At 40.8% G+C, this 26855-nt stretch overlaps 1 protein-coding gene across 4 annotated transcripts; it reads right to left on the bottom strand.

Annotated features, from left to right (window-relative positions):
* On the bottom strand, positions 1–26596 carry SMAD5 (SMAD family member 5). Of its 4 annotated transcripts, none has more exons than XM_038150202.1 (7): positions 26321–26596; positions 7860–8475; positions 6384–6635; positions 5105–5224; positions 4246–4467; positions 1436–1692; positions 1–511 (listed from the first exon to the last, which is right to left on the bottom strand). In XM_038150202.1, exons 2-7 carry the CDS (start codon positions 8260–8262, stop codon positions 368–370), a joined length of 1398 nt encoding a protein of 465 aa, XP_038006130.1. In that variant the 5' UTR covers positions 8263–8475; positions 26321–26596; the 3' UTR covers positions 1–367. The 4 variants fall into 4 exon arrangements, with proteins under 4 accessions (XP_038006130.1, XP_038006133.1, XP_038006129.1 ...); XM_038150205.1 differs by having other exon boundaries at positions 7860–8393; XM_038150201.1 differs by lacking the exon at positions 26321–26596 and adding an exon at positions 18429–18597.
* Between the last annotated feature and the right edge of the window lie 259 nt (positions 26597–26855).

The raw sequence follows: 26855 nt of genomic DNA, 5'->3' as shown, positions 1-26855 counted from the left end.
CCAAATTATGATATGTATTTATTTTCTGAAGTCAGTCTTCATTAATTCTTGTCACTACAAGACAAAAAGGTTTTCCAGTTAAGACATTTGTCTGTTTAAGTTTTAAGGGGAAGAAGGGGAAAAGTGTTCTGAATTTTTCAATAGACTATTTTTTCCCTTAGGGCTCAACTGTCACTTAAGCATCATAAGAACAATTTGAAATGTAAAACTGATTAGCTATACACAATGGAATTGGTCACAAAGGGATCTAAAAAAAAAAAGTTAAATCATAAGATCCATTCTCCATATAGCTCACAGTATCCACTGGAAGTTTCTCTAGAATTAGAATAAGTTCACTAAAAATAAGGCTGAAGATGGAATTGCAGCACTATGAAACAGATGAGATGGGATTAAGGGGAGAACCCATTTGTGTAAGTACTTTATCCAGCCACTGGAGGGGCCCATGAAGATGAATTTCAATCCAGCACGGGGTGCTCGTGACATCCTGCCGGTGATATTCAGCTCCCCAGCCCTAGAACATGAACAAAATGGTACTGATCAATTTGAGGACATGCTTGTCTTTTAAAATAACTACTAACAAGAAGCAGGAAATCATGATCTCAAGATACTTATCCGAAGGTAATTCACAATCTAGTCACACTGATCTAAAGAACAACTGGGAAGAACTGCTGGGAAGGAGCAGGAGGGAAGCTGCACCTGGAAGCCTCAAACAAGTCTTGCCAGCTACAGCCTCCAGTGGAGCTCACTGCTGCCTTGAGGATGACTCCTGGCCATGGCCACATCTCTCTTCTCTTTCAACCTCCTGCTCCCTCTCCTCCACACTCTCAAACTGAGCAATATTTGTCATACCTGACAAAACCAATGAGACATCTTGTGGACAAGATGCAAACAAAACACCTGGAAAGCCAAGTTTGGACTCCACACTAAACCTGAGACAGACAATATCTTGATTAAACAATGCTCAGGAAACACTCCTGTGAGAATAACAGCACAGTTTGACTTCAGAAACTCAAACCACGTCTTTTTTCCATAACCAGGGATTTTTTTTAAACTAATAATCAATTTGAAGAAGTTGAAAATTTTCTTCAATAATTATTCTCCTTTCTACTCACATTCTTTTAGTGGACTTGTTATTCACTTTACTCCTTGAAATTTAGACCATGAACTTAAATCTCCTTTAACAAAATTACATATACCATAATGAATAAATTCCTGTCCTGAATACTAAAATAACTGAATACACAGCCAACATTCAATATAGAATCTGTGCTTTTCCTTTCTTGCATTGATTTCCTTTTCCCTCAGTTAATCACTTTAAATATACTTATAATTGAAAAGAACCAATCAGGCCAGAACAGCTTTGCTACAGTGCTAATGGAATTACTGCTAAATACCCAAACCCACAATAAACTTAAATACTCTCAGAATAATTTACCTTTACAAAACTCATTCGAATGGTGCACATTTTGGTGAGCTCATATACTGCTTCAAATCCATGATTGACAGACTGAGCTAAAAGCTGAGCAAACTCCTGATTGTTAAAGATCTTCAGACTGCATCCACTGGGAATCTTGCATACAGTTGTTGGATGAAAGCCATGGTGGTAGTTGCAGTTCCTGCTCTGTACAAATATGCTGCTATCACTTAAACACTCAGCATAGACTTCTCCACCAACATAGTAGAGATGAACTCCTTGAAAACAAAGATAAGAACATTTCAACATACTTTGTTGTCTCTGATTTCGAGGTAGTTATCTTAAATTTTATTTTATTGGGGGAAAAAAAGAGTAAATGTGTGCCTGAGGAGGTTTTCAGGAAAGCTTTTGCTTGCACTGTAACACACTGGTTTCAACACAGCAGGCTCAAGATACATCAGCCACTAGATGTCCTTCTCTGACCAATTACAGAATAGAATGAAAAAATGACTGCCACATTTCAACTGTTATTTCAAGCTGTTTTTCTAGAGAAGTTATGTGGATTTTAAAACCCCAGTTTTATACATCTGGCAGCTTCTGCCTATGTCAAGTAGAACAGAAATAGGTTTGTCCTGGGAGAAGGGTCATTGATGGGACATGAATGAGAAAGAATATACACAGTCTGCTCTGATTTTCAGTACATTTTGTCAAGCTGAAGGACAGGTAAGTCCAACTAGCTGCTCCACTTAAATTACCGTCAGGGTTTACAGACCTTAACATCAACAAAGCCCCCAGATTTATCACATCTGCCTGCGTTCAGCTTGCACATGTTTTGAAGTCTATACAACGTTATTATTGACTAAAAATTAATATACAAAAGCTGCAAATCCCTTCAGCAACCAAACTCAGGTGCTCCCTGCTGCTTCACTGAGACACCTGCCTTCCTTCCCCTGTCCCAGTTTCACATGCTCGGGATACAGCTCCGTTTAAGTCTTCCCTGCAATACCCTGAGAATCCACCATGGACCATCCCGTGATGTGCCAGAGGAGGCTGCAGCAAGTCAAGAGATGCAAGTTAATCTTTTAGACAGCAGCCACTGTTGTGAACAGTGCTAGACCCACTTGGGACCAAGGTAGGATGGAGGTTAGAGAGGAACTGTTGGCTTCAACAACTACAAGCAGCTGTCAGAGAATCTGGGGTGGGCAAGACTGCATTTTCACAACACAACCCTATTTATTTAAAAAGACAGTGACCACCATTTGCCAGGTACAGTAAAAAACCTTAGCACATAGGATTGGGTGGATCTAAGGAAGCAAAACCTGAAGACCTTTCAAGCAAAAGCCTTAAATAAACAGTATTTTATCTCTAAACAATCATAACTGTTGTCAGAAGAGTTATCACAAAACAAAGTTTAAGTTCAATAATCACTATTAGAGATGCAGACATTTTAAAGCTCATTACTATTCTACAATATGATGATGGGTCCTGGTTACACTTCTGACCTTAGGCAGATGCACAAGATTTCTCTGCCAATACCACTAAAAGGGGTGAGCCAAAACAAAAGAGCCTGACAAACCTCCCACGCCACACGAATCACTTGTTCCCCTTTATAATATTTTTTTATTTATAATTTTTTTGGGACAACTGCGTTGCAGAGCCAAGTTTCCAACAGACACAAATAGAACTTCTGGTCTCCAAATTATCTGCAAAATTTTGTCATATTTATAATAGTTTTGAATTAAAAGAATGTTATGGGACAGGGTGAATTTTCATCAATCTAAGCTCAAGATCAACTTTACCAAATGCTCTTAGGTGGTAAAAAGGCTTGTAAACATGTGCAAGAGAAACAGGGTTCTCTTCTCACTACTGAGTTAATCACAAAAAAAAAATATATTCAGAAAAAGTGTTCTACAATTTAAGATAATCCAGGCACATTCCATCAAAGATGAAAACTGTGCATCTCTATGTACTATCAGCCAAAACAGTACAGGAAAACTAGAAGATCTTGCAAAACCTGCTGTCTCCAGGAATCCCTCCCACACACATCCACGCCCCATGGATTCACTCAGACAAATGAGCCCTTGCAGTTTTGTATTAGCACTTCAAAGTCCTGCTGCCAACTCACCAAGATATTTGAACATACTGTAGACAGAAGGTAATACCTTACAACAACAAAACAAAAAAAAATCTGACATACTGCAAAGGTGCATGCAGAATTTAAGAAGTAGATATAATGTGGAGGAGTATCATGGCATATCCTGTAATGTTTCTTGGTGCTGAAACAAAGACCACTACATCTACTCTAACAAGCAAGCCCCAATAACAATCTGTTTTGGTAAGGAAGGGCTAATATTTAGTCTTTTTAATTAGTGGCAAAGAAAAATGCATGCAATTCCTGACTAATTAGAATCAAACCATGCCTAAGTTGTTTTCTGATACTGAAGAGGTAGATAATGTATCACATCTCAGATTACCTCTAGCATTCTCATCTGAGCATTATCACTGCTGCAATATAGAGAAATAAAACCAAGGACTTGGTTCGTAAGACAAAGCCAGTTTTGCCTTTGCCATGAGACAAACTCAGCAATAAGACAAAGCCAGTTTTGGCTCTGCCACGAGACAAAGCCAGTTTTGGCTCTGCCACGAGACAAAGCCAGTTCTGCCTTTGCCATGAGACAAAGCCAGTTTTGGCTCTGCCATGAGACAAAGCCAGTTTTGGCTCTGCCATGAGACAAAGCCAGTTTTGGCTCTGCCATGAGACAAAGCCAGTTTTGGCTCTGCCATGAGACAAAGCCAGTTTTGGCTCTGCCATGAGACAAAGCCAGTTTTACCTTTGCCAATGTGCCGTCGAGTGTTCTCGATCGTTGAGTTGCGATTAACGTTGGAGAGCAAACCTAAGCAGAACCTGTTCTTGTTATTGGAGGGATCTGTAAATCCATCTACTAAGACACTTGTGGAAGATGCATGGAAAGCCTCCCCAACACGGTTATTTAACTCATAATACACAATGGAACACCAGTGTTTGGGCTCTTCATAGGCAACGGGCTGAACATCTGAAAAGCAAATGGAAGCAACACTTCAGGTAAGAGTTAAAACACTAAAGCTACAACTGTCTAACTTCCAAAACACCAACAGCTAAGTAAAATCTGAGTAAACAATTATGATGGGCAAGAAGTGTCCTGATTATAATCTTAAAGATTTTGACCTTTGTGCATTTTAGCTGGCCAGTTGATTTTATGATTTTTTTCCAATTTTAAGCCTGATCTTAAACAAAAACAACCTTACACACACACAGAGAGAGAAAAGACTATGTGATAGGAGGTAAAACATAACTCTTCTGCTCACTTTTTTAAAAATCTGTTGTAACTGGTATTTTGGGACTCAATTTTCAGAGCCTTTGTGCAAATGTTATTCCAGCAACAGGCAAAGGTAGCAGAAAAGAAGTGAAAAAAATTTCAACTCACTGTAAGCAACACTATGCACCTGAGGCTTTGAAAGGAAAAGATGAAAATAAAAATAAGCAAGGTAAGTTTTATCTCTCAATTATGTCTCTTACAGCCCTAGTTTGCCTAGGAGGACTGCTTCCACCTACCAGCAAGATTTACTGGCCCATTGAAGTTATTCATTCAGTTTGGTCATGAGTTGCAAGACACCAAACTACGTAATTTTACACCAGACTATACAACTTACCTCTGGTAGATATATTTGGCATGATCTGAGGGATCATTGTATTGCTTGTGTCCATAGACTGTGAATTATCCTGCCCCATTTGTTCATCAGGGGGCATATATGCAGGAGGTGGAGTATCAGCTACAAACGTGAAAAAAATAAGAATAAACTTCAACAATTTAGAGTATTTATTTATACATTCTACAGTTGTAAACATACAAAAATATTCCCAAACAAGATGTTAAAAATTTTGGCCTCATTTTCAAAGAAATCTGAACACAGCCAGCTGTCTTTACAGTAAACTCCTTCAATAGCTGAAATTTCACCTATGAAACCAATAACAAGATTGGAAACTTGAAAAAATAAGAGATGCACTTTTTTCTCTGCATTATTTTTTCTTTAATACCTGCACTCCTGCATTTGGGTATGATGACTCTGCTTCCCCCTTTTTGTCACACAAATGTAAGATTTCTTGCCTACTCTCTTCTCAGTGTTCAAAAATAAATCAGTAGAAAAAATAACAATTTGCTTATTATAACAAAGGCCTAGAAGAGTTTGGGGGTTTTTGCTGCTCCTGCAGGCTGAGGTCATTACAGAAGTGTGGATCTATTTTCTTCCATCAGCACAGCACTCAGTGGGGCAACACCCCATTGTGCCCCATAAATGCAACCACCCCAGTGATGCCAGTCCTTGGCCACAGATACCCTCTGACTGGGACACTTCTGGGGAACCAAGCAACCAGACTACAAAGATCAGGCCACTGAGCTAGTGGAAAAATAAAGCCTTTACTCTATTAAATTCCTGGCTTTATAAACCACACCAATAATCAGAATCAGTAAGCCTTCTTTTTTTTTGTCCCTATGAATTGTTTTTTCTGTGTTTTCCAACTCAGTTAAACAGAATCAGTTTAATCCAATCGGTTCCCAGCAAAAATGTTACTTTTTTCCAGTTAAACACCGTATTTTAGATGTTTTTATTCAGTGAAAGACATCAGTAAACTTCCTGTTCAGCATCCTGCATTTGCTTTCTTTTCATTGCTATTTCTTCTTCTAAAGTATGGATTAGTTATTCTGTAGTGAAGCTGTGCAAAAAACTCACCAGTACTACATCCATGACAAAAAACAGCTGGAAAAACTGTAACAATTAACTCTGACCAGTGACAAAACTAGGAAGAAAATCCCATAAAACGCAAAAGAACAAGCCACTTATGGCAAACACCACGAATTCCTGAGGTCACGGGTCACAACAACGTGTGACATTTCAATGATTTTTATTGAACTGCCATTCAGGCTGTACTCACCTGGCAGCTGAAAGGGACTGGATGGCCCAGAGCTGGCTGGGGAGCTCGGGTAAGTGCTGCTGGCTGGAGAGGGGGGGTAGGGGCTGTTTGGTGAGATGGAGAACGGAGTGCTGTTGGGCTGCTGGAAGGAGTCCGGAAACGTCGCGTTGTGTGGCATGTGCGGCTCATTGTGGCTGAGGTTCCTGAACTGAACTAGCAGACTGTGCTGGGGGTTGAATTCACTATGTCTAGGCACTAACACTGGAGGTAGAACTGCAAAAAATAAACAAATCCCAGATACATTTAGATTAAAACCTGAGATATAAGTAAGAGATACAAATAATGTGCTATTCTGCTCTTTGTGATAATTTCAACTCTAGCTGGGTGGAAAGAGGAGCAGGGGATGAATGTGGCATGCCTTTACCCATCTTCTCTTTCATTTTTTACATAATTCTTTATGAAAGAGTCAAACTTTACTCTTGCAAGAATCACAAAAACACACACATATTTCACACAACTCAAAGATGACCTTTTAAAAAAAATAATAAACCAAACCAGGCTACATGTGCACATACTGAAACACTGATGCAGAAGTGCAACGCTTACATCTGCACACGTTAGCAAATCAGACAAAATGGAAATACAGTCTCTATTACTACAGTCAAGCTATATAGTTACATATTGTCCTTTCCACTGAAGAGAAACAAAATCTGTACTGCCACATGTTTTAACTTCAGGACCGCTGGAGCCTGGAATTCCAGTGCTGCAGCAGTGCACTTGAGCACTACAATCAGTGCAGTTGAGTTACAACCGCTTTGGGGAGCAAGGGAAACAACTTCTCACCACACTGTCCAGAGCAATATTCTTCATCTCTCCCACTGCAATCCCAGTCCTCCTCACCTTTCCCACAGCACACTTTAACAGCAGGCTCCTTCCCTGACACCCATCTGACACATACCTTCCTCTAACTGATCACATCTCCTGGTTCTAGTCATCTCTGCTGTCTCCTAACTGGAAGTCATGTGGGGAATTCTACCACCCTAGAATTTTATTATTTTTATTTTTCATCTCCTCATATCATGTCACACATTGATTACATAGGAAGCCCCTGAAAGGCAGCCACCAACCTCCTTGCAAGGACTGAGATTTTGAAACAAGTTTCTCAAAGAAACTGAACCTGAAAGAACACATCAACTGCTTCCTATTTCATGACAAAGGAGAAGTTTGCTACTAACTTTAAGGGCAGCAGGCTTAAGAAGTTTGTGGGAAAAAGGCGAATAATCCCAAAGAAAACAGCTTGGACCATTAGTACAGAATGGACCACACATCTCCCCAAAACCCACCAGTAATGTATACTTTGAACATTCCTCTCCCAAACTGCCTCACACACAACTTTCAACTGGTTGTACAGTACCAGAGGAGGAAGAGGATGATGGAGTAAATAGTTAAGTACCAAAGATTCAGTTCAGTTTTTAGGACAGTAACTTTCAAACATACCTGGGCTCTCCACCCTCTTGTAGTGGTACGGATTGATGCAGACCTCCTTTTGTTTGGATCCAAAAGGAAATTCACAAATATCCAAGGGCTTCAGCTCGTGATGGCTTTGTAGATCGGGCCAGCGCCACACACGGCAGTAGATCACGTGGGGAAGGCCTTTTCTGTGAGAAACCTGCAGCCGTCCATCCAAAGAGCGGGGGATAGTAACGCACTTGCTGGGCTGCCCTGGGCTGCTCAAGGCTTTCTCCAGTTCTTCCATAGCACCCTTTTTCTTTTTCAGCTTTTTAACCAAAGCATCAACAGCTTTTTCTGCCCATTTTTCCTCTTCATCTCCTTGTTTCCAGCCCAACAGACGCTTTACAGCTGGGCTAGTAAAGGAGAACAAACTGGCCATTGACGTCATTTGACACAAGTCTTCAAAAAGTTTGTCGGGTTTTGTCTATTTTTTTTTTTTGTTAATTAATTTGTTTTTTCCCCAATAAATGTCAGTGAGCACCCAAAGCACTTATTGCAACTGATGAGCCGTATTATTTCCTGGAGGATGACAAATGAACATAGAGATGTCAGTGATGAAGCCTTCACATCAAAAATGACGATGGATTCCTCCAATTTAGTTCTAGTAAAAAGATAATTTGACAAGGAATTAGTAAACAAGTAAAGGCTGTGGTAAAACAAAAGGCATATATGAGAAGACTTCCTGTTTCAACCCTAGCATTGCATCTGATTTTGTTTCAAAACAAAATCCCAGTAGTACTAGGACCCTACTCCAAAAAAGTGATCAGACCCCAAAGCTTGCACTACTGATTAGTGGGAAAAGGAACCATCAATGGATGATGGTCAGCAGAGACAGCACAGTTCCCATTAACACTCCTTAAATTGATCACTTTCTCTCAGAAGATCGCCTTGAGGACTATGCTTTCAAACTAGCAATATATCCCTGTCACAATGCTGCATTAGAAGACTAAATTTGCTATGAATAAACAGGGAAGAGGCAGGCTGGAACCACCAGTTCCAAGGCCAATACTGCATGGAAATACTCAGCTTCTCAAATGGATCTTTATTTCCAAAAAGGAAAAAAATACTAAAGCTTCTGCTTTTTCTTGAGCTCTAGTTACCCCATGTTTTTGAGAGTATTAAAAGAAATAAGGAAAAAAAATGTAGATGAAGAAAACAAAGCACGGTTAAAAGAAAAACCCAATAAAAAGCACAAACCAAACCTTCTCCAGCCAACCAGAGAGGTGGTCAACCTTTTTTTAGCTGTAGCTAATTTTATGCTGCACTTCCTTCTATCTTTTAAGAAGAGTATTTGAAGAGCTGGATATTTTTAGCCTTGGCAAAAAAAAAATTGTTTTCTTCTCCCTAGAAAAAAGAAGGGGGGAAAAGACATGGTGGAGTAAGCATTAGAAATGTGACCTTTACTACAAAGTGCCTCGGAAAGGAGAAGAGCAGAACAACTGGCTCATGAATGGTGTTTTACCACTCACCAGCCCTAATGCAAATCCTCCCCCCAGCAATTTAAGGAGTACCGATGACAAGAGGAAATGATGTGCTGTGGCAACGAACTGATAAGAACTTGTAAAATCCCTTGTGAATACTAAATAAGCAAGTATAGACAATGAGCAGCTGGCAAAAAGCAAGAGCAGAGCTAAGAGAAAGGATGTCAATAACAAAAGATGCTTCCTCTCTTGCTACAGAGACTGCCAAACAACATTGTCTCTCCACTTTTGATAAACCACGGTGAATTAGAACACCTACCCCAGCCCAAGACATCAAATCTGCACAGAAGAGAAAAAGGGGGTGGGGGAGCAAAATGTTAAATATCTCTGTGCTGGTTCTCTTAGATTGCTACCTTTAATCAAGAAGATCTTTTTTCCTCCCATCTTTGATAATCTAAACGTCATCTGATAAGGCTTTCTAAGTGTCTGGGCACATTTACAGGCTCACTGAAGCACTTGGACAGATCTTTCTATGTAACCAAACCGTGTGCTAAGCACCAGCAGCCAAAGTTACAGCAAACATCCCTAGGCAAGGCATTTATGTCCCAAGTGTAACCATCCTATATTTTCTATTAAGGAGTTAGAGGGTGAGGAAAGCAGGGAACAAGCCCAAGGACAGTTGGTGCTCCTTTATGGGAAAAAATCCATTTATTTCATGCCGTAGCTTAATCCCATTGGTACTTCTCTGATTATTCGACTTTGTTTCAATAATATGGAAAAAAAAATCGGAAAAGCAAAACAAAAAAACTGTTTGAAGGTCTTCCTAGAGCTCTCATAACAAAACAAAATGGAAAAAAAAAGAGAATAGAAGTCTCCCACTGCTTCAGTAACTCCCTAGAAGAAGATATTGAGAAAAAAAAACTAAAGGAAAACACTCAAATAATTACATATCACCTGTTTTCTTCAGAAATATCACCATGTCTGCACTTTCAGACTAATTTAGTTCCCTCATACTATTACACATGAGACTCTTTGCACCCTTCAAAGTAACAGGAAATACATAAAGGGAAATAAACTTGGCCAGGAACTCAGACTGAATTTTTTCTTTTACTGAGGATAAAAGTTTACTGTTTTAAAAAGTAAAAGCTGTTTATAGTTGCAACTAACTTACTTTCAAGCCTTGCATACATTCAATAGCTGCAAGATCAGCAACTGCTCACACCCCTAGAAAAGGAAATGAACCCACCTAGCATCTCAGACCAAAGACAATTAAAATGTTCTATTTTTGCTTTCAGCTATGCTTTCAAAGAATCCTACGCATCATCAAGGCAGAAGATGCACTGGAAATTCCTCTAGTTAAGTTGAGGTCAAAGGAGAGCTTAACAAACATCGCCAGATCGATCCCATTACAGGAGCCCCATCTGTATTAAGAAACCAAATTTAAAGATCTACAATTCTATGCTATGATCATGTAAAATTATATTTTTAAATTATTTTGAACATAATGGATCAACTAGGACAGATATCTTATTTGTTTTATACAATTTCAACATCATTTGCTCACAAGTACGCTCATGGAATAAACAAGCTCACTAAAAGGAAAGGAAGTTGGAACACATCTACTAAGACGATATTTTGCAGTAATTAGTATTTGTAGGGCAAGTGGCAAGGGAATTATGATAAATGACTGTCCTACAAACTATCATTTTCAAAATAATCAGCTCGCAGTAAGTAACATAATTAACTCTAAAAACTTTACATTTGAGGGCCCATCAACAAAAGCAAAGCCTGATAAAACAAGTATTTCAGAAGCATCAGAACAGATTTGATCAAAACTGCTTCAACTTCTTCAAAAAAAGTTTCCACACACATGCTTGTAACTCTAACCACTGAAAAATGAGACTGTTGAAGACCTTAATGCCATTCACTGTAACTCCATTCTGGCCACTTATAGGGCTTTCAAGACTCTTCAGTAGAAGTGTATTTGAACCTGCTCAAGAGAATCAAGGGCAAGAAAGAAAATGCAACAAAATACTAATAGGGTTTGAGAAGTACAAAATGACACTGAATTTATCCCATTGCACACCTTCCAGAAGTTCATTCTGGATGGCAAAACACTGAAGGTTTACAGCTTTTGCCTTTCTTAAGAAAACAAGGCAGAATTAAAAAGGTTCATGAATCATGAGCTGGCTTCATGAGCTATTTAAGGCCACAAAGCTGTAGGCTCAGGTATTTATGCAGAAACCAAACATTTCCATGTAGAAACTGCAATTCATGTAGGTTTTCCAGATTTCTGAATGTGTGGCATAAACCACATTTAGAACATTTACTTGCATTTGCTGTAATTTCAGCATCTGATTTGTGAAAGGTTTCTAAGTAATCCTGACATCTGCCAGGAACAGCTTCCCCAGATCATCTGTACTTACAATCAATTTCTTCCGAGGCTTAAAAGCCCAAGTTATGAGCAGTGATTGCAGAGCATCACTGAGCTTTGAATACAGAAACAAATGCTTTAAAGAGTCACATTTTCATTCCATGGTGCACAAATTACTCTTATTGTTGCACCTCTAGACACAGCTGGTAACAACTTTCATGGGGGAAAAAACCTTGCTTAAATTTCCTTAAGAGGCAGAGGGTCTATTATACATTACCTTCTTTTATTAAATAACTTTTCATCTGAGCTACAAGAGAACATCGACTGAAAACCACACTATTACATTAAAAAAAAAAAAGTTACAAACACTCTTCTAGGAGCGAGTGTAATGAGTTACATGGAGTAGCATGAGGGGGCTTTTAAAGGGCAAGTATAAAAGGAAGTAATCGTTGTATCAAAATTAGACTTTGGGGCATGAATTATTTATACTTTAAAAGTTCTTGTTAATGACTACAGCAAATGGAAGGAAACTAGTTGGGTGAACAGGTCCATTGTTTGAACCCCCTCCTTAATACTTCAGCCAGCCAGCCAGATACAAACAAAGTTGGCCAACAACAAATCTTATATTTCATTTATGCAGATGGGAGAACTCTACCACCTTCCATCTGCCCTCACAAATACCAAACAATGTGACTTCCCTTTAGTTCCCATTAAACTGGCAAGTTCAGGGGATTCATTTGATGTCGTACCAAGGAATCTCCTTCTGGCTAAAAGGACCTGAGCAAGAGTCACTGCAGAACAGAAAATGTAACATTATTTATGGTGCACCTATATTTATGAGATGCATTTTGTATGTAACGTGTTCTTCCATTGATTCCAAACTAATTTTCCACCCGTAAAATCTAGGTTTGAAGTATCATTAACCAAGAGAACCATCATCCCAAGCAGCAGGGCAGTGAATGATGCTTTCACAAGCACAAGAATAAAATGGGTAAAACCATCTTAAAATGGGTAAAACCAATGACCTTCATCTCTTTCTACTGCCAGTACTAAGGCAGTGCTCAAATGTACAAGGACTATTCTCTTCCTACTAATTTACTTGTTTGCAAATTCAGGAAGCCTCTGGTAGCATCATTCCCAATCTGAAACAAGGAACTGCACTGCTGATGATTAGAAGCTGTTTTGAGACTCAATTTCATACAATAAACAAAGCACCACTTATAAGCAGCAGCACAACTGGGAGTTCATTAGAGCTGCTTCAGATCTGCAGTTAAAGCTGTTCTGCAGTCAGCTCTTGTGCTAAACTTTATTGCCCTTCAAACTCAGAAATGCTCGAGTATTTTGACTCCATACATTAAAATACATATTCAAAGCTCAGAAACTCAACTGCAATAATATATTATAGTGTGTTATGCTATATACACAGATCAATACTTGCTTTAAAACTACAACCTCACATATAATTTAATTTGGTTTTATTAAAATCCTTCTTTCCTTATAAATTTCCTGACAGGAACTGTGCAGGATTGTGCTTGAGTTTTATTATCATTTTCCCAAGCTTACATTCCCAGCACACAGTCCCATGCAATGGCACATACTGGAGTCTTTTCTTAAAAGCAAACACAGGAGAAACGTTAACTCCACAGTTTCTCCATACACATCAAGCACAAAACAAATCCTAAGATGACACTGTGGTTAAAAAACTTGTTCAATGAACTTGAAGGGCCTGCATCCTTCAAACCACGGCCACAGCCTACCCACAGAAAGGATTTCTCTTCAATTACCCTGTGCAACATCTCAGCCACAAGGAATACCACCAATGAAAAAACTTCCTTTGTCTCTTCTCCCCATAAGTTTAAGTAAAAGATGAAAGAGATTTTATAAATTATATCAAAAAGGAACTTGTGGTATTTTCATGAGAACTGGCATCCAGCTGACCAAAATCTATGGTAAGTGCTTTTACCCTAGCACTAGATTTCTTGCTTCAAACATGCCTTGTAAGGCAATATAATCTAACTGATAATATATGCAAACAAGAAGAGAAAAGAGCTGTCTGGTATCTTCAGAACTTTTTCTAACTGCCCTGCAAACAGAAAAATCTACTGACAATTGCTGACAGGGCTTTCTCACACAATACTTTTGCTTTTAATTTCCACATCTGTACACCATCTAACATAGCTTAAAAAAAATGCTGAAGCATTTAGCTCTGTGAGCTGAGAAGTATTTAACCAGCACTCTCTTATAAAAAACCTAACAAACTCTGAAGCCAAGCACAAGCAGCAAGTCATACAATGTACATGTAAGATATAACTCAGATAGCTAAGTGATGCTTCTGCTTCTTCTTAAAGTTTTCTCAAAAACTATTGTCAAAAAATAATACAGTGATAATGATTTATATCACAAAAGAGGTCCAGGCAAAGAGATCACTAAGAGAGCTCCAATGCATTTCTAAAGTACCCTCACTTCCATCTGATGTCAATTAAAGCTCAGAAAAATTATAATCAAAAAACAGTTTTGAATTTGTTCTGCATCATGGCAAAACTTGAGTTTAACTCTGATACAGGGGAAGGGAGAGAACACCAAAACTCACTATGCCTAAAATATTCTATTTCTTAAAGAATCCACATTTTCAACAAAAAAAATCCACTGCTCCCATGGCCCTGGTCTCTGCAGCTGCTCTAATTACTGAGCAATTAGCTTTTGTAGAAATTCTCAAAACTATAATTTCCATCTTAGAACCAAAACCTGTCTTCCTTAAGTGTTTTATCAGAACTGTACATTTTCTTACTTTTCTATTTCAGCTAACTGGCACTTTCCAGCAGAGCCATTATGCTGGAAAACGCCACCATCAACAGCAGACAGCTCTGAAACTGCCTCCTGTTTTTAAGGTTATTTAAGATCTATTCTAACCAAAGCAGATAACTACAACTTAGAATCCATTTCTTAATTAAAATTCCAGAGAAAAGCACTGCTACATTTCACTAAACATGAAAACAAAGGCCTATGGCTCCATTGGTAGGTTGGACATGGACAAGCAAGTGGGTGATTAGGAATGACCTCAGTACTACACTTGGAGACAAAAATGGGAAAATAAAGGGCATCTTGTGCTTTTCAAAAACCCTAAAGTTTGCTAAAAAATTAACAAGCTGGACAAAGCCTTCTAAAAATTCAGACACTCACGTGCAGGACCTTCATTAAAGACCAAGATTCTAAATACTATGAGCTGGAAACAGAAAGTATATTCTGGAAAGTGGGACAGCCAAAAAGCTTTAAAAGAAGACAAAAAATAAAGATGTATATGTGTGTGTGTGTATACACTTCATTCCAACTGAACTGCATTAAGCCTGTGACAAGTTTACAAAAGCTACAGGATTGGAGGGAACACTGACAATAGTAATTCAGCAAGTTTTTTTTTTTTCCCCTTGCACAGAATGAATGAATGGCAAAGTATTCTAAATTTGTCAGTTTGTGACATCCACTGACCCAGAATTCAGAGACACTACTTCATAGTTGGTGTATCAGTAGCAGGGACTCTGACAAAGATCCTCTGTCAAGGATGACAGTGCTGGCAGGCTCAACCTTGGTGGTAGGTCAGTGGGGATAGGGACTTGGCAGGCAGCGTCCTGCACCTTGCCAACCCACGCTGGTCAAGCGCGCTCCAGTGCCAGCCAAACTTTTCTACGTGGTCACAGGAACACGGCTAAAAAGGCTTCCAGAGAACAGGGCAGGAACTTGCACTGTGACTAATGATAACGGCCAAAGTGTTAAATTACTGCTCAGCTTGCTTTTAATGAGCTGTTTATCGTTAGCCATGAAGATATCTCAAGTGCACTCAGCTCATTTTGAACACGAGCTCCTTATCTGTTATTAAAAAAAAAAAATCAGTAAAGATCTTTAAAGAAACATTAACAGATTAAAATAAAATTCATTCCACCAAATCTAAGGGAGACATTTGAAGAAACTAGTACTTTAATTAAAAAAAACAAAAAACAAACATTAATATAACCAGCAAGGCCTTAACTGGAAGGAAGGGAAGACACAGGGACTTGCACAGAATCGCCAGAGGAGTATTTCTGCAGGTATGTAATTCAGCCAAGGGCAATAAAAGAGTTCCTAGCACTTTCCTTAGACATCTATAAAGAAAATAGAGGACAGTTTTCTGCAATTAAATATGTCCTCCAAAGAATTAAAAATCACAACATAATTTGCAAACAACATTTAAATAAGCCCAAAAAGTTCCTTAATTGAGCATGAGCACTCCATCCTGGGAGACATTTTTTTTCAGCTCAAATAATATTCTGTGATCATAAAAAACTCTGCACAGATCACCCACTCCAGGTGCAAGATTGAAAATCTGACTTCCTAACAAGTACAAAATAGTACAGGGTCAACAATTACAACAATTATTGTTCCTTCAAGTTCCATTAGAGGTTAAAACTACAAACCTCAAAAAAAACCCCAAAAAACCCACCCACCACAGCTGTACACAGCAGCACACCCCGTTGTGATCTTTTGTCATCAATAGACAGAAATGCAGAGGAAGCCTCTGTTCCTTCTTTTCCATTGTCAGCCCCATCATGACTGTCCATCTGGACTTCCACCTGGAAAGTCTCCTTCAGAAAAAGAGAAAATTCCTATCTCAAATGTGTGTCCTCCACATTTGAAAGGAAAAGAAAGGTTTGAAAAAGGTAGGTATGCCAGTAAGCACAGGGTTTGTTGGGGTTTTATTTTGCAGAAATAAGTGGCATTAGTCACTTAGCAGCAATTTCAAGGCCAAGTGAACAAAATTTTAATATCAGAGGTAAGAGTAAACCACTATCAAACGGTAGGGATTAAGACATTAAATCCAACACAGACAGGGCACTCTCAAAAGTTACAACACACTAATTATGAAACATCTTCAATTAAGTTATTTGCTGCTTCTATTAACTTCCACTACCACTAGCTGCCAACTTCATAAAGCATTACAGGTTTTGATGAGCACAGGCACATGCCTGCAATTGTTTGCACCTTTTTCTTTACTCCAGTCAAACTGTGATTCCTCAGAATACCACGCAGATATTCTGTGCAGAACTTCTGTAACTGACACACGCAATGAACTATGCTCATTTCAGTTTTCATTCTTTTGAAGCCACCCGTGGAAGGCTAATTATCTGAAATTAATGAAGGAGTGAAAACAGCATGAGATTTCATCTAAACCCATCATATACTGACAATCTAATTTCCCATGACAGACAAAACTTTGCTGATGCAAATTCTGACAGTTATTCCTTGGAGGTTTTGTTAAAGCAGCAAGCCCAAGTGATTCACTGCATGGAATTTCTAAATCCCTACCTATTCTACCAAGAGACTCAACAACTGTTAGCTGAACCTATTCAATAATACATTCAACACTACTGCTGAATCAGTTCTTCCCTATCTCACTTTCCTGTAAAATATCACTCAATTACCTTAAGGTCACATTAGAAACCCCACAACTGGAACAAAGCACAGATCATTTGATTTCCAGTCTTGTGCTTTTAACCGCAAGAGCATATTTCCTCTATTAAATTTACAACCCGCAGAAGACAAAAATTGCCATTCTAAATCACTGAAGCTGTGCATCTGTTGTCAGGCAGCTGTCAGGGCTGGGCGCACGCGAGGAAGGCCAAGGTGGACAAGTGTGTGAGAGCTGTGTGTGTTTGTGAGAGCTCTGCGTGTGTGTGTGTGAGAGAGCTGTGTGTGTGTGTGTGAGAGCTGTGTGTGTGTGAGTGAGAGAGCTCTGTGTGTGTGAGTGAGAGAGCTCTGTGTGTGTGTGTGAGAGAGCTGTGTGAGTGTGTTTGTGAGAGCTCTGTGTGTGAGAGCTCTGTGTGAGTATGTGAGAGCTGTGTGAGTGTGTGAGAGCTGTGTGTTTGTGAGAGAGCTCTGCGTGTGAGAGCTGTGTGTGTGTGTTTGTGAGAGCTGTGTGTGTTTGTGTGTGAGAGCTCTGCGTGTGTTTGTGTGTGAGAGCTCTGCGTGTGAGAGCTGTGTGTGCGAGAGCTCTGTGTGTTTGTGAGAGCTGTGTGTGAGAGCTCTGTGTGTGTGAGAGCTCTGTATGTGTGTTTGTGAGAGCTCTGTATGTGTGTTTGTGAGAGCTCTGTGTGTGTGTGTTTGTGAGAGCTCTGTGTGTTTATGAGCTCTGTGTGTGTGTGTGTGTGTGTGTGAGAGCTCTGCGTGTGAGAGCTGTGTGTGTGTTTGTGAGAGCTCTGTGTGTGTGTGTGTGTGTGAGCTCTGTGTGTTTATGAGCTCTGTGTGTGTGAGAGCTGTGAGCCCGCACATCGCCTCCCGCCTCTTAACCAGCGCCTGCAAACGTGTTTGTTGCTCTCCCTTCGCTCGGTCAGGCCTGACTCGAGTTAAGAGAGTCCTCGTCTTAAAAAAAAAATAAAATTTCAAAAACCAAAAAACCCGAAAAAACCCAAACAACAAAAAACAAGAGCCAGCCCTCTGGAGCCTCTGCCGAGCACTGCGATGTCCGCTCCTGCACCGGCACCACGCGTGTCCGAGCAGCCCCGCGGGCGGCCCCGCGCTCTCCTCTCCCTCCCGGGGCTGCTCCTTCCCCCGCAGGCCGCTCCCCGTCCCCTCTCGCCCCGCCGGGACCCCGGTGTCACCGCGGGCCCGCTCGCGGCCTCGGCCCCGTCTGCCCCCGCACCCCCACGGCCGCCCGGAACCCGACTCGCAGCGCCGCGACCCCGCGGCCCGCAACCTCCCCCCACCCACAACCATCCCGCCGCCCCGACCCACCCGGCGCGGAGCAGGCGGCCTCCCCGGGGCGGGTGTCCGTGAGGCGCCGGCTGGGCCGCGGCCGCCGCTGCTGCTGCTGCTGCAGCGAAACTTTGCCGGGGGAGGCGGCGGGACGGGAGCGGCGGCGGCGGGGCCGGCGGGGCCAGCGCCGGGACCCGGATGTGCGCGAGGGGCGGGGCCGCGCGCGCGCCACGGCGGCGGCGGGAGGAAGCGGGAAAAGGGCCGGGCCCGGCCCGGGAGCCGTGTGGGAAGGGGCTCTGCGGGGAATCGGCCCCGCTCTGTGAAAGGGAGCGAAATAAATGCAAACGATGAATCAGTAAATAAGTGTGCGGGGTTCGGCGTGCAGAAAGTAACGTGCCACATAACGGAGCAATACAAAAGGCCCCGAAGGTCCCGCTGCGATGGCGGGCGCCGCTGGGGCCAAGGGCCGGCGCTCTCCCGCAGTACCGTGCGCTGCTGCCCTGGGCACGGGGGCTGCCCTCACAGAGCCACAGGCTCACCTGGGCTGGAAAAGAGCTGGAGGTCACTGAGCCCAACCCCTGACCAACACCACCGTGTCAACCAGACCACGGCACTGAGGGACACGCTCAGTCTTTCCTGAAACTCTTCACCTCCCTGGGCCGCCCCTTGCAATGTCTGAGCACCGTTTCTGCGAAGAAATTCCTCCTGATGTCCAACCTGAACCTCCCCTGGTGCAGCTTAGACTGTGTCCTCTTGTCTTGTCACTGCCCAGGAGCAGAGCCCGACTCCTACCTGGCTACAGCCTCCTTCCAAGGAGTTGCAGAGAGTGTGATGGTCTCCCGAGCCTCATCTCTGGTGGGACTGGGTGTTATCCACAATGTCTTGGGGCAGTTGAGGGCCTTCAGGGGGCTGTGTCTGACTAAATGACTAAAATACCCAGTGAAGCGTCAAGAAAATGTGTCAGCGGTGTTAAGGATGGCTCTAGAAAGGATTGCACAGATGAAGATTTTCCTACTGTCTATAATGTCACTATGGGATAGACTTACTGTACTCACTGCGTGACGTGGAAGTGAGCACTGTTGCCTCAAAGCTGCTCTTGGACTGCACAGAAGAAAATTTCAGAGAGGTGCTGGGCCAAAAACACATCCAGTGTGGCACAGCAATGTCTGACCTTGGTTAAGCATACTGCAGGCACAAGTGTTTCTTGCCATCTTTATCTGAGTGAATTATTAGATGTGAGGGTATTTTAAAGAAGAATGAGCAATGAGTGCAAGGCTGACCCACGCTCAACTCTGCTCTTCAGGACCAGGTGGAACCGTTCACCACAAACCATTGTTGAGGTCTGAACTCCAATGGCTTTGAAAAATTTAACTTTATATGGGCAACAGGAATGTCCACAATTGAGGAAAGTATTTCACACTTCACTCACTTCATAACCCAAAGGCTGCTTTCCTGAGAGGAGGCTGATCATGGCCAGCTTCAGACACACTACTGAACTAAGCTAAACCCTAGTCTGATAACTACAGAAATTCCTACAGAAGAGTTTCTTCCTATAGTCAAAAAAAATTGTGTCAAACAGATATATGTGGCAAACACATATTTGTACATAAATTTGTGTGTCTGTTGTAGAACATGTAGCTACATTTAGACACCTGGCATGTCAATTGTATCTGGTATGCCAACTGAATTTTGCTATCAGATTGCTTTCGGAAAAAAAATAGAAGCACGCAAATGTAATTGAAAGTGATTCTATATACATATAAAAATAAATATATAATTAAGTTACAAAGAAGCCACATGAAGCCCTGTGTTTTATTTGTGTAACTTAAAGGTAAAACATGTACCAAAAAGAAAAAAATAAATCAAGAAACAGCAATGTCAAGTTCATAGAAATAGGGAAAAAATATCAAATGAGCCATTGCAATTTCAATTTCAAGTATATTTGAGCTTTAAAGAAATTTTCTTTTGGTTCAAAACTACATGGCTCTTGATTCTTTTGGATGCAAACAGAAGTTCTCAAGAAGTCAATTAATAGCCCAACAGGATATCTCTACTAAAGTTCACAGCAGCAGCGAAGGAGCGAGGCTTTGGTGTAATTTAGTCCCAGAACAGAGCTAACCTTTGGGGACTCCTCTGTATCTCTACACCAGCAATTGTTCTGCTTTGGCCAGGCAGTCCAAAATATGGGACAAAAAATAAAACAATAACTGTTGGCCTTTTTCCAAATCTTTTGTGTAACTTAATTAATAAACCAAGTAACAAACAACAAATTGGCAGCAGGCATTTTAGGTGTTGTTCATGTGCCAACCATCATGTCTCTAGAAAACAATATGTTCTCCTCTGTTGAGAAGTTACAAAACAGTTGTACACTGCTGGGTGAATCTACATCACAGAGCTCCGATGCACTTCCTGCTGTGGAGGTTTCAGGGCTCCAGTGGTGAGGGAAGCTGAAGGTGTGCAAGAGTATGGGGAAGACAAGGAAAACTCTAAGATTTCCAAAATAAGTTTTCCTAAAAATTCTCTATGTAAAACTACAGGCAATGGAGACATATCTGCTCGCGGCACACCCTCCTCAGAAAACAGTGATTTTTAAGCACAGTGCAGAGGCTATTTTGGAGTGTGGTAGCAAGGAATATGATAACTGGTCTGAAAAGTAGGTTTCCTTTTTTTTTCCATGCCATTTTGTCATAGACTAATGTTGAATGGGCAAACCCCAAATGACTGAAGTCAAATGACTGAAGTCAAATTATCTCTTTGTAGTCAATGTGACCAATAAAATACAAAACAAGTGACATTGGCTATCTGATAATTCAGGTCTGTGTGCCTTTAAGGCCACAGGAAAATTAACACCACTTTCACCACTGCCTATTCATACATGGTCGCCATCATTTGGATCTCTAGTGCCACATTCCAGTGGGTCCACTCTAACAACATATCAAGTTCAATAAAGGGACAACAAGGATACTCAAAGCACCCTGAACACATTTTCCAGAAATCATGTGATTTCACAAATTCCAGAATTTCACAACTCATGGAGCCATCGATCCTATTTTATCACTGTCAAACCCAGATTTTCCAGCACACAGACATGCACCTGTGTTAATCCAAGGAAAAGTGACTACCCAACCTCTCCCTTACCTGAATGTTTTAATAATTAAATTATGTTAGGACAACTGCACGTTTACACTTTGGGTCCTGCCTTGTAAAGTCAGCTGAAGTGCAAGTAGCTGTCTGATTCCTTTGTGCACAGGCTAATGGCAATGAGGGCAGGAAAGCACCTTCCCATAAAGCTGGGTTACAGTAGGTGTTTATTTCAGAGTGAGAGATAACCTCAACGTCTGATCAAAGTACAAAACAACCAACAGAAGAACTACCTACAGCTATCAGGCCTTCCGTGGTTGAGAAGTGTGAAGTTCAAGAACTGTCTTAAATTCCATTATTTTCATTTTACTCTCCAGATTTTGAATACTATTACTATATTTCTTAATGAAATTTTTATTTGGTTAGAAGTGAATTAGTCTGAAAATCAAATAGATTGTTTGAATGATAAGGAAATAGTCTTGAAAATAAGTTGCTTTATTACAAAACTTTGGCCTTCCTGTAATTTCATAAATGGCTGTATTGTTCAATTTCATTCTCTATCAACTTTCTAAATTGCTGGGGGAAGAAGGCGGAATGTTGTTTAAAAAATAAAAATAAATACATGTAAACAGTTGCCATGTCTCTACCCACATTAAGCATTTGCAAAGCCACTGTATGTTAAAAAAATCCTGTAGTGTGAAAGATGGCTTGGATATTTAAACCAAATCTAGCTTAAAAACAGAATTGGGGGAAATGGATAGGATAGCTCAAGAAAGTTCCACTCTCACAGCTGTCAGCTGAGAAGAAATGGGGGAAGGGGGAAATGCTGAGAAAGGAATTTATTTTTTTTTTGGCAGTGAAGGGAGGAACATGCCATCCCTGTTTGAAAGGTTTCAGGGTGGGAAAGGCTAAGGAGGGGCTAACATACTATACATACCTTTATGTATATTTTTGAGGCAGAAAAACAGTGTTGTGTTTAAGCAGAGTTCAGCAAGCGGAGAGGGAGGTGACATTCACTCTGGCCATTTGGTTCTCTTAAATAAGCCCACAATTGACAGCAGGCTGAGAACAGGCACAGGAGGTGGTAAGAGGCTGCCTCCCAAGAAGACAATACAAATGCTGTGTAGCTTGCATCCCATATGTAAGAAAATGGAAATAACCTTTAGTGTCTGGAGGAAAGATATTAAAGTGTTTATCTACAAGGCCCTCAGAGGTGTAGGCTCCTGTGAAGTTACACTCACTGGCTCACAGCCTTTGAATCCCCAGAGCTAATTCTCAAATTAAGTACCCTGTTATTGTCACAGCCACACTTCTGGGTACCTTGCATGACAGCTCACATAGAGAAAGGGAGAGAAGAATTAGTCTTGTTTCCTGAAGCTACAGATAGAAGACATTAACATGAAATTGTAGACCAGGAGAGAGAGGGAAGGCAAGCCAAAAGGATTCTTCTGAGCAAGTTTAAAGCTGTAAGCTTTTCTTCCTAGACTGGAAAAAGAAATGGGCTGATACATGTAGCTGAATAATGCTATGGGACATCTTTGGGGATGTTAGAAACAAAGACATAATTATGTAAAAGTTTTGTAAGTTCAGCTCCACTCCACAGAATAAAATTGTGAATATATTGGGGATGATATATCCAGTCCAGCAGACCTGAGAGTCACTTAGAATGCAAAACTGAACACATAATTCAAGAAAAAAAGTCTGAAAAACATATTAAAAAGGCAACATCCTATGAAAGGAAAAAGGACACTGCAGGAAGAGTAAGATGTATATGAAGGTATGAATAAGAGCATTTGCTTGAGAACTGTCACAAAGTCCACATCAGAGTGGGTACCACCATTTGTGGTGGCACCACCTTCCCAGAGAAATGAAAAAATGTCCCAGCTGATGAACACAAAGTATTATAGTGCTCTTAGAGAGGAAATTATAAAGAAGATAGTTTTAAACAGCTCAATTCCTTTGAATATTCCTCTGGTGTTATTTTTCTGGACCATCCCCAGCTTGCCCTCACCATCACATCAGCAGTACAGAAACACGCAGTGCTCTCCTTCTTCTAAATCAGTGATTTTCAACTACTTCCAGAATATGACCTCGCATCACATTCTGGAGTCTGACACCTGCTACTAAGTTCAGAAAAAAAGTTGGCCCTTGCCTCCTCAAAGCTATTTGTAACAACCAGACCAATTTCCTATGGACAACAGAGAAGATGGACCATGGAATTGGGATAAAATATGTAGTACAGAAATAGGATGAATCTGACATGACAGTGAACTCCTTACATGTACCATAACCCTGTGATCAACATGAGCTTATTTCTTTGATGAAAACTGGCTTCAAATTAGCCGTGAAGAAAATTGTGTCTTCCTTTCCTAAAGGTTTACTCCCTCCCCTCCATTTGTTTTATATCCATACCATTAGTCAAACATGGAGATTTCTGGGTGAATTCCTCAACATTATCTCCTGCATGGTCCCAGTTTTTCCTAGGGTTTTTCAGTGTCCAGCTCAAGCACTGCCTTCCAAGCATGGTCCCTTTTGGTGGTCCCTGGCATTTGGGTGGGACACATGCTCACTCCAGGACAGTGAGGAGATATGACATGCAGCCTCACATAATCATCTCACTCAACATAATCATCTGCTGACACAGTCATGAGCTGTGTCATCCAGCAATAGAAGGACCCAACATCCACAATAACTGTGCACAGAAAACTTGCATTTGTGGCTCCATGGCCAAAACCACAGGAAAACTATTTTTAGCACAACGGAGCTCCAAATAGTGGAAGCACTGAAAATTTAGCTCACATCATGGGCCAAATTCTTCTCCTGGTTACACCCACTCTATGGAGAAGCTTGAGTATAGTAAACAGAGACACTCTGAAACAGAATTTTTTTTTAAATTGAAGTTTCGCTTATGAGCAAAATAAGTATTTTAAACTTTAAATGAAGAAGGGTATGCATCCTCCAGCATTTCCTCTGGAAATAAATGAAAGGAGAAAGGAACTGTTTGAAACAGAAGCTCTCTATTACAGTAACTGTATCTGTTGTGATAAAGGTAATTCTTCCCACCTGTATATGTGTGACATCTCTCCATTCATCACACAGCCACTTTTGGCCTAGACCAGTGAAAAGAACACTGAGTTTATCTGTATCTTGAGAGAAGGCAATACAGATGAGTGTAACCTATGAGTAACAAATCAGGTTTTAATAGCTAGACCTACACTTAATTACTCACAAGCCAACTTTCTAACAGCCGTTTTATCACCTCACGATTTCCCAACACAAAACAATTAGTGATGGCAGTGCAGAGCACTCAGACTTTCTCATGTAGGAACTGACAGGACCTGACTTTCTCCTTCTGGGTGTAATTCCAACGGAGTCACCAAGTTACAGGGTGCTGAGCCTTTATAACTTGCATTTAAATTTTGTGGCACACTTAAGGACACAATTTTGTTTTCCAGCCTCATGACCAAATAGTTGGGTTTAATAATTTCCTCTACCATATCAAGATCTGCATATACAAGCATAATAATGTCTATTGTAAATTAAAGTGCTTTTGGTCATAGTGTAGTACAGGTTTTGGACAGTGTGTTGCAAGCTATTTGCTTTCTCTTACCAAAATGTCCACTGAATTTTATTTTTTTTTTCTGTTAAGAGAAGAGGGAACTGGATCATCTTCTAAACCCAAAAGTTTTTGGAAAAGACAGTAAGATGAGAAAATCATAAAACAGTATTATAGTAATGATAATGTTATTTCTCACTCTCTGTCTTATTGTTGATGAGTCTTCTTGCACTCTTTAAGCACTGCCCTATGACATGTTTTAAAAGGAAGTACAGGAAGGAAAATCAAAAGGCAAACAACTCATTTTCAATTTAGTTGCATTTTTTCTAATCTGATACAAATTAGTATTGTTGTGGTCTAAATACCTTCTGTTGTAACACTGTAAAGGGCAAAAAATAAATTCATAAATGCTCCAGCTGCTTAGCCAGCCTCGTGTAAGGCACGGCCACTAAAATAGTTCACAACCGTAATTACAATTCGCCACATCTTGGGAATGACATTTAGGATTCTCGAGGCGCTTTTAGATAATTTTTAGACTCCGCATAGAAGCTCAGCTGTCACAAAGTCAGTTTTATTTTGTAACAGATTTTATCCTTTGGAATGTTATGTTTGGAGTGAGCTGAAGATATGGAAAAATACATGCAATATAGTTTGCTTACCCGACTGAAATATAACTCCTAAAACAAAGCTGAAACTTTTTTTTCCCCCTAATGTTCATATTCCAGCCTGTGCTTGTCCACAGCTATTTAAACTTGGAAGTGGGAGCGATGGGGGGGCAGGAGAAAAAACTTTCCCCTACTGCACTGTTCTGACTCCATGAGTGGAGTCAACGAGAATTCCTGCTCTCTCTCCAGTAATTAAATAAATATTTAACATTGCGGGATTCAATTGGAATCCCAAAAGTTAACAATAGCCTGAGCTATCGGTGTCGCTATCTCAGGGGTTCTGCTTTCACAGGGGTATATTTAGATCTCGGGCACATCGCCCACTTGCATGACAAATAGTACAACTCCCTCTCCTAAAAAATAAAATAAAAAAAAAACAAAACCCAAACAAACAAACAAAAAACCAAGAAAGCTCGGTAAAATCTGGAAACTTTTATAAAGTGACGCCATCTCCGCGGATCTCCTTCCCTGCTGCACAACGCACTTCAAAGCTGAACAAATGCAGTGGCCGGCAGGCTCGAGTAAAAAAAAAACACCAAAAAACACCAAAAAAACCCAAACAAAAAAAAACAGAAACAAACCAAAACAAAAAAAAAAGGCAGTAAGGTAAGGAATGAACACAGCATTACCTTCCAGCAATTACTGCAGCTCCGTTTCCTCCCGCTGCATTCTGCCACTATCTCCCGTGAAGGGACCCCCGTGCCCCTGTCCCCGTGCCGGGGCTGAGCCCTGCGCAGGGTCCCGGCGCGGCGGGACAGGGACGGGGCGGTGACACCCCCGAGTGCCGGCGGAGACACCTCATCCCCGCTTTAGAAACTTTCTGCAAAACTCGTGTGTCAGGTCTTTTTTTCCCTTCCTTCTTTCATCCTGTAATACCGCCCTTCGCTCCGATGCAACGCAGCCATTTTTTGTGCTGTGCCTTTCCCACCATCCCGGGGTTTTGCCGGTGTGGATCCTGGCTTTGCCCCAGAGCACGCTGATCCCTTTGGGTGATTAATTTATCTAGTTTGCAAAACGGGAACTGCAATCACGGTGTATTGATTCTTTGCATTAAGTGTCTCTGCAGAAAAAGAATGAGCACAATCTGAGTTTTTCATGGATATAAATGTGTACAAGTGTGTATAATATGTTTAAATACCTATGTATACACATGTTTAAGGTATT

The sequence above is a fragment of the Motacilla alba genome, chromosome 13 (assembly GCF_015832195.1).
Source record: "Motacilla alba alba isolate MOTALB_02 chromosome 13, Motacilla_alba_V1.0_pri, whole genome shotgun sequence".
Classification (NCBI taxonomy): Eukaryota; Metazoa; Chordata; class Aves; order Passeriformes; family Motacillidae; genus Motacilla; species Motacilla alba.
The sequence above is the reverse complement of the archived record's forward strand: the minus strand, read 5'-3'. Positions and strand labels throughout refer to the sequence as shown.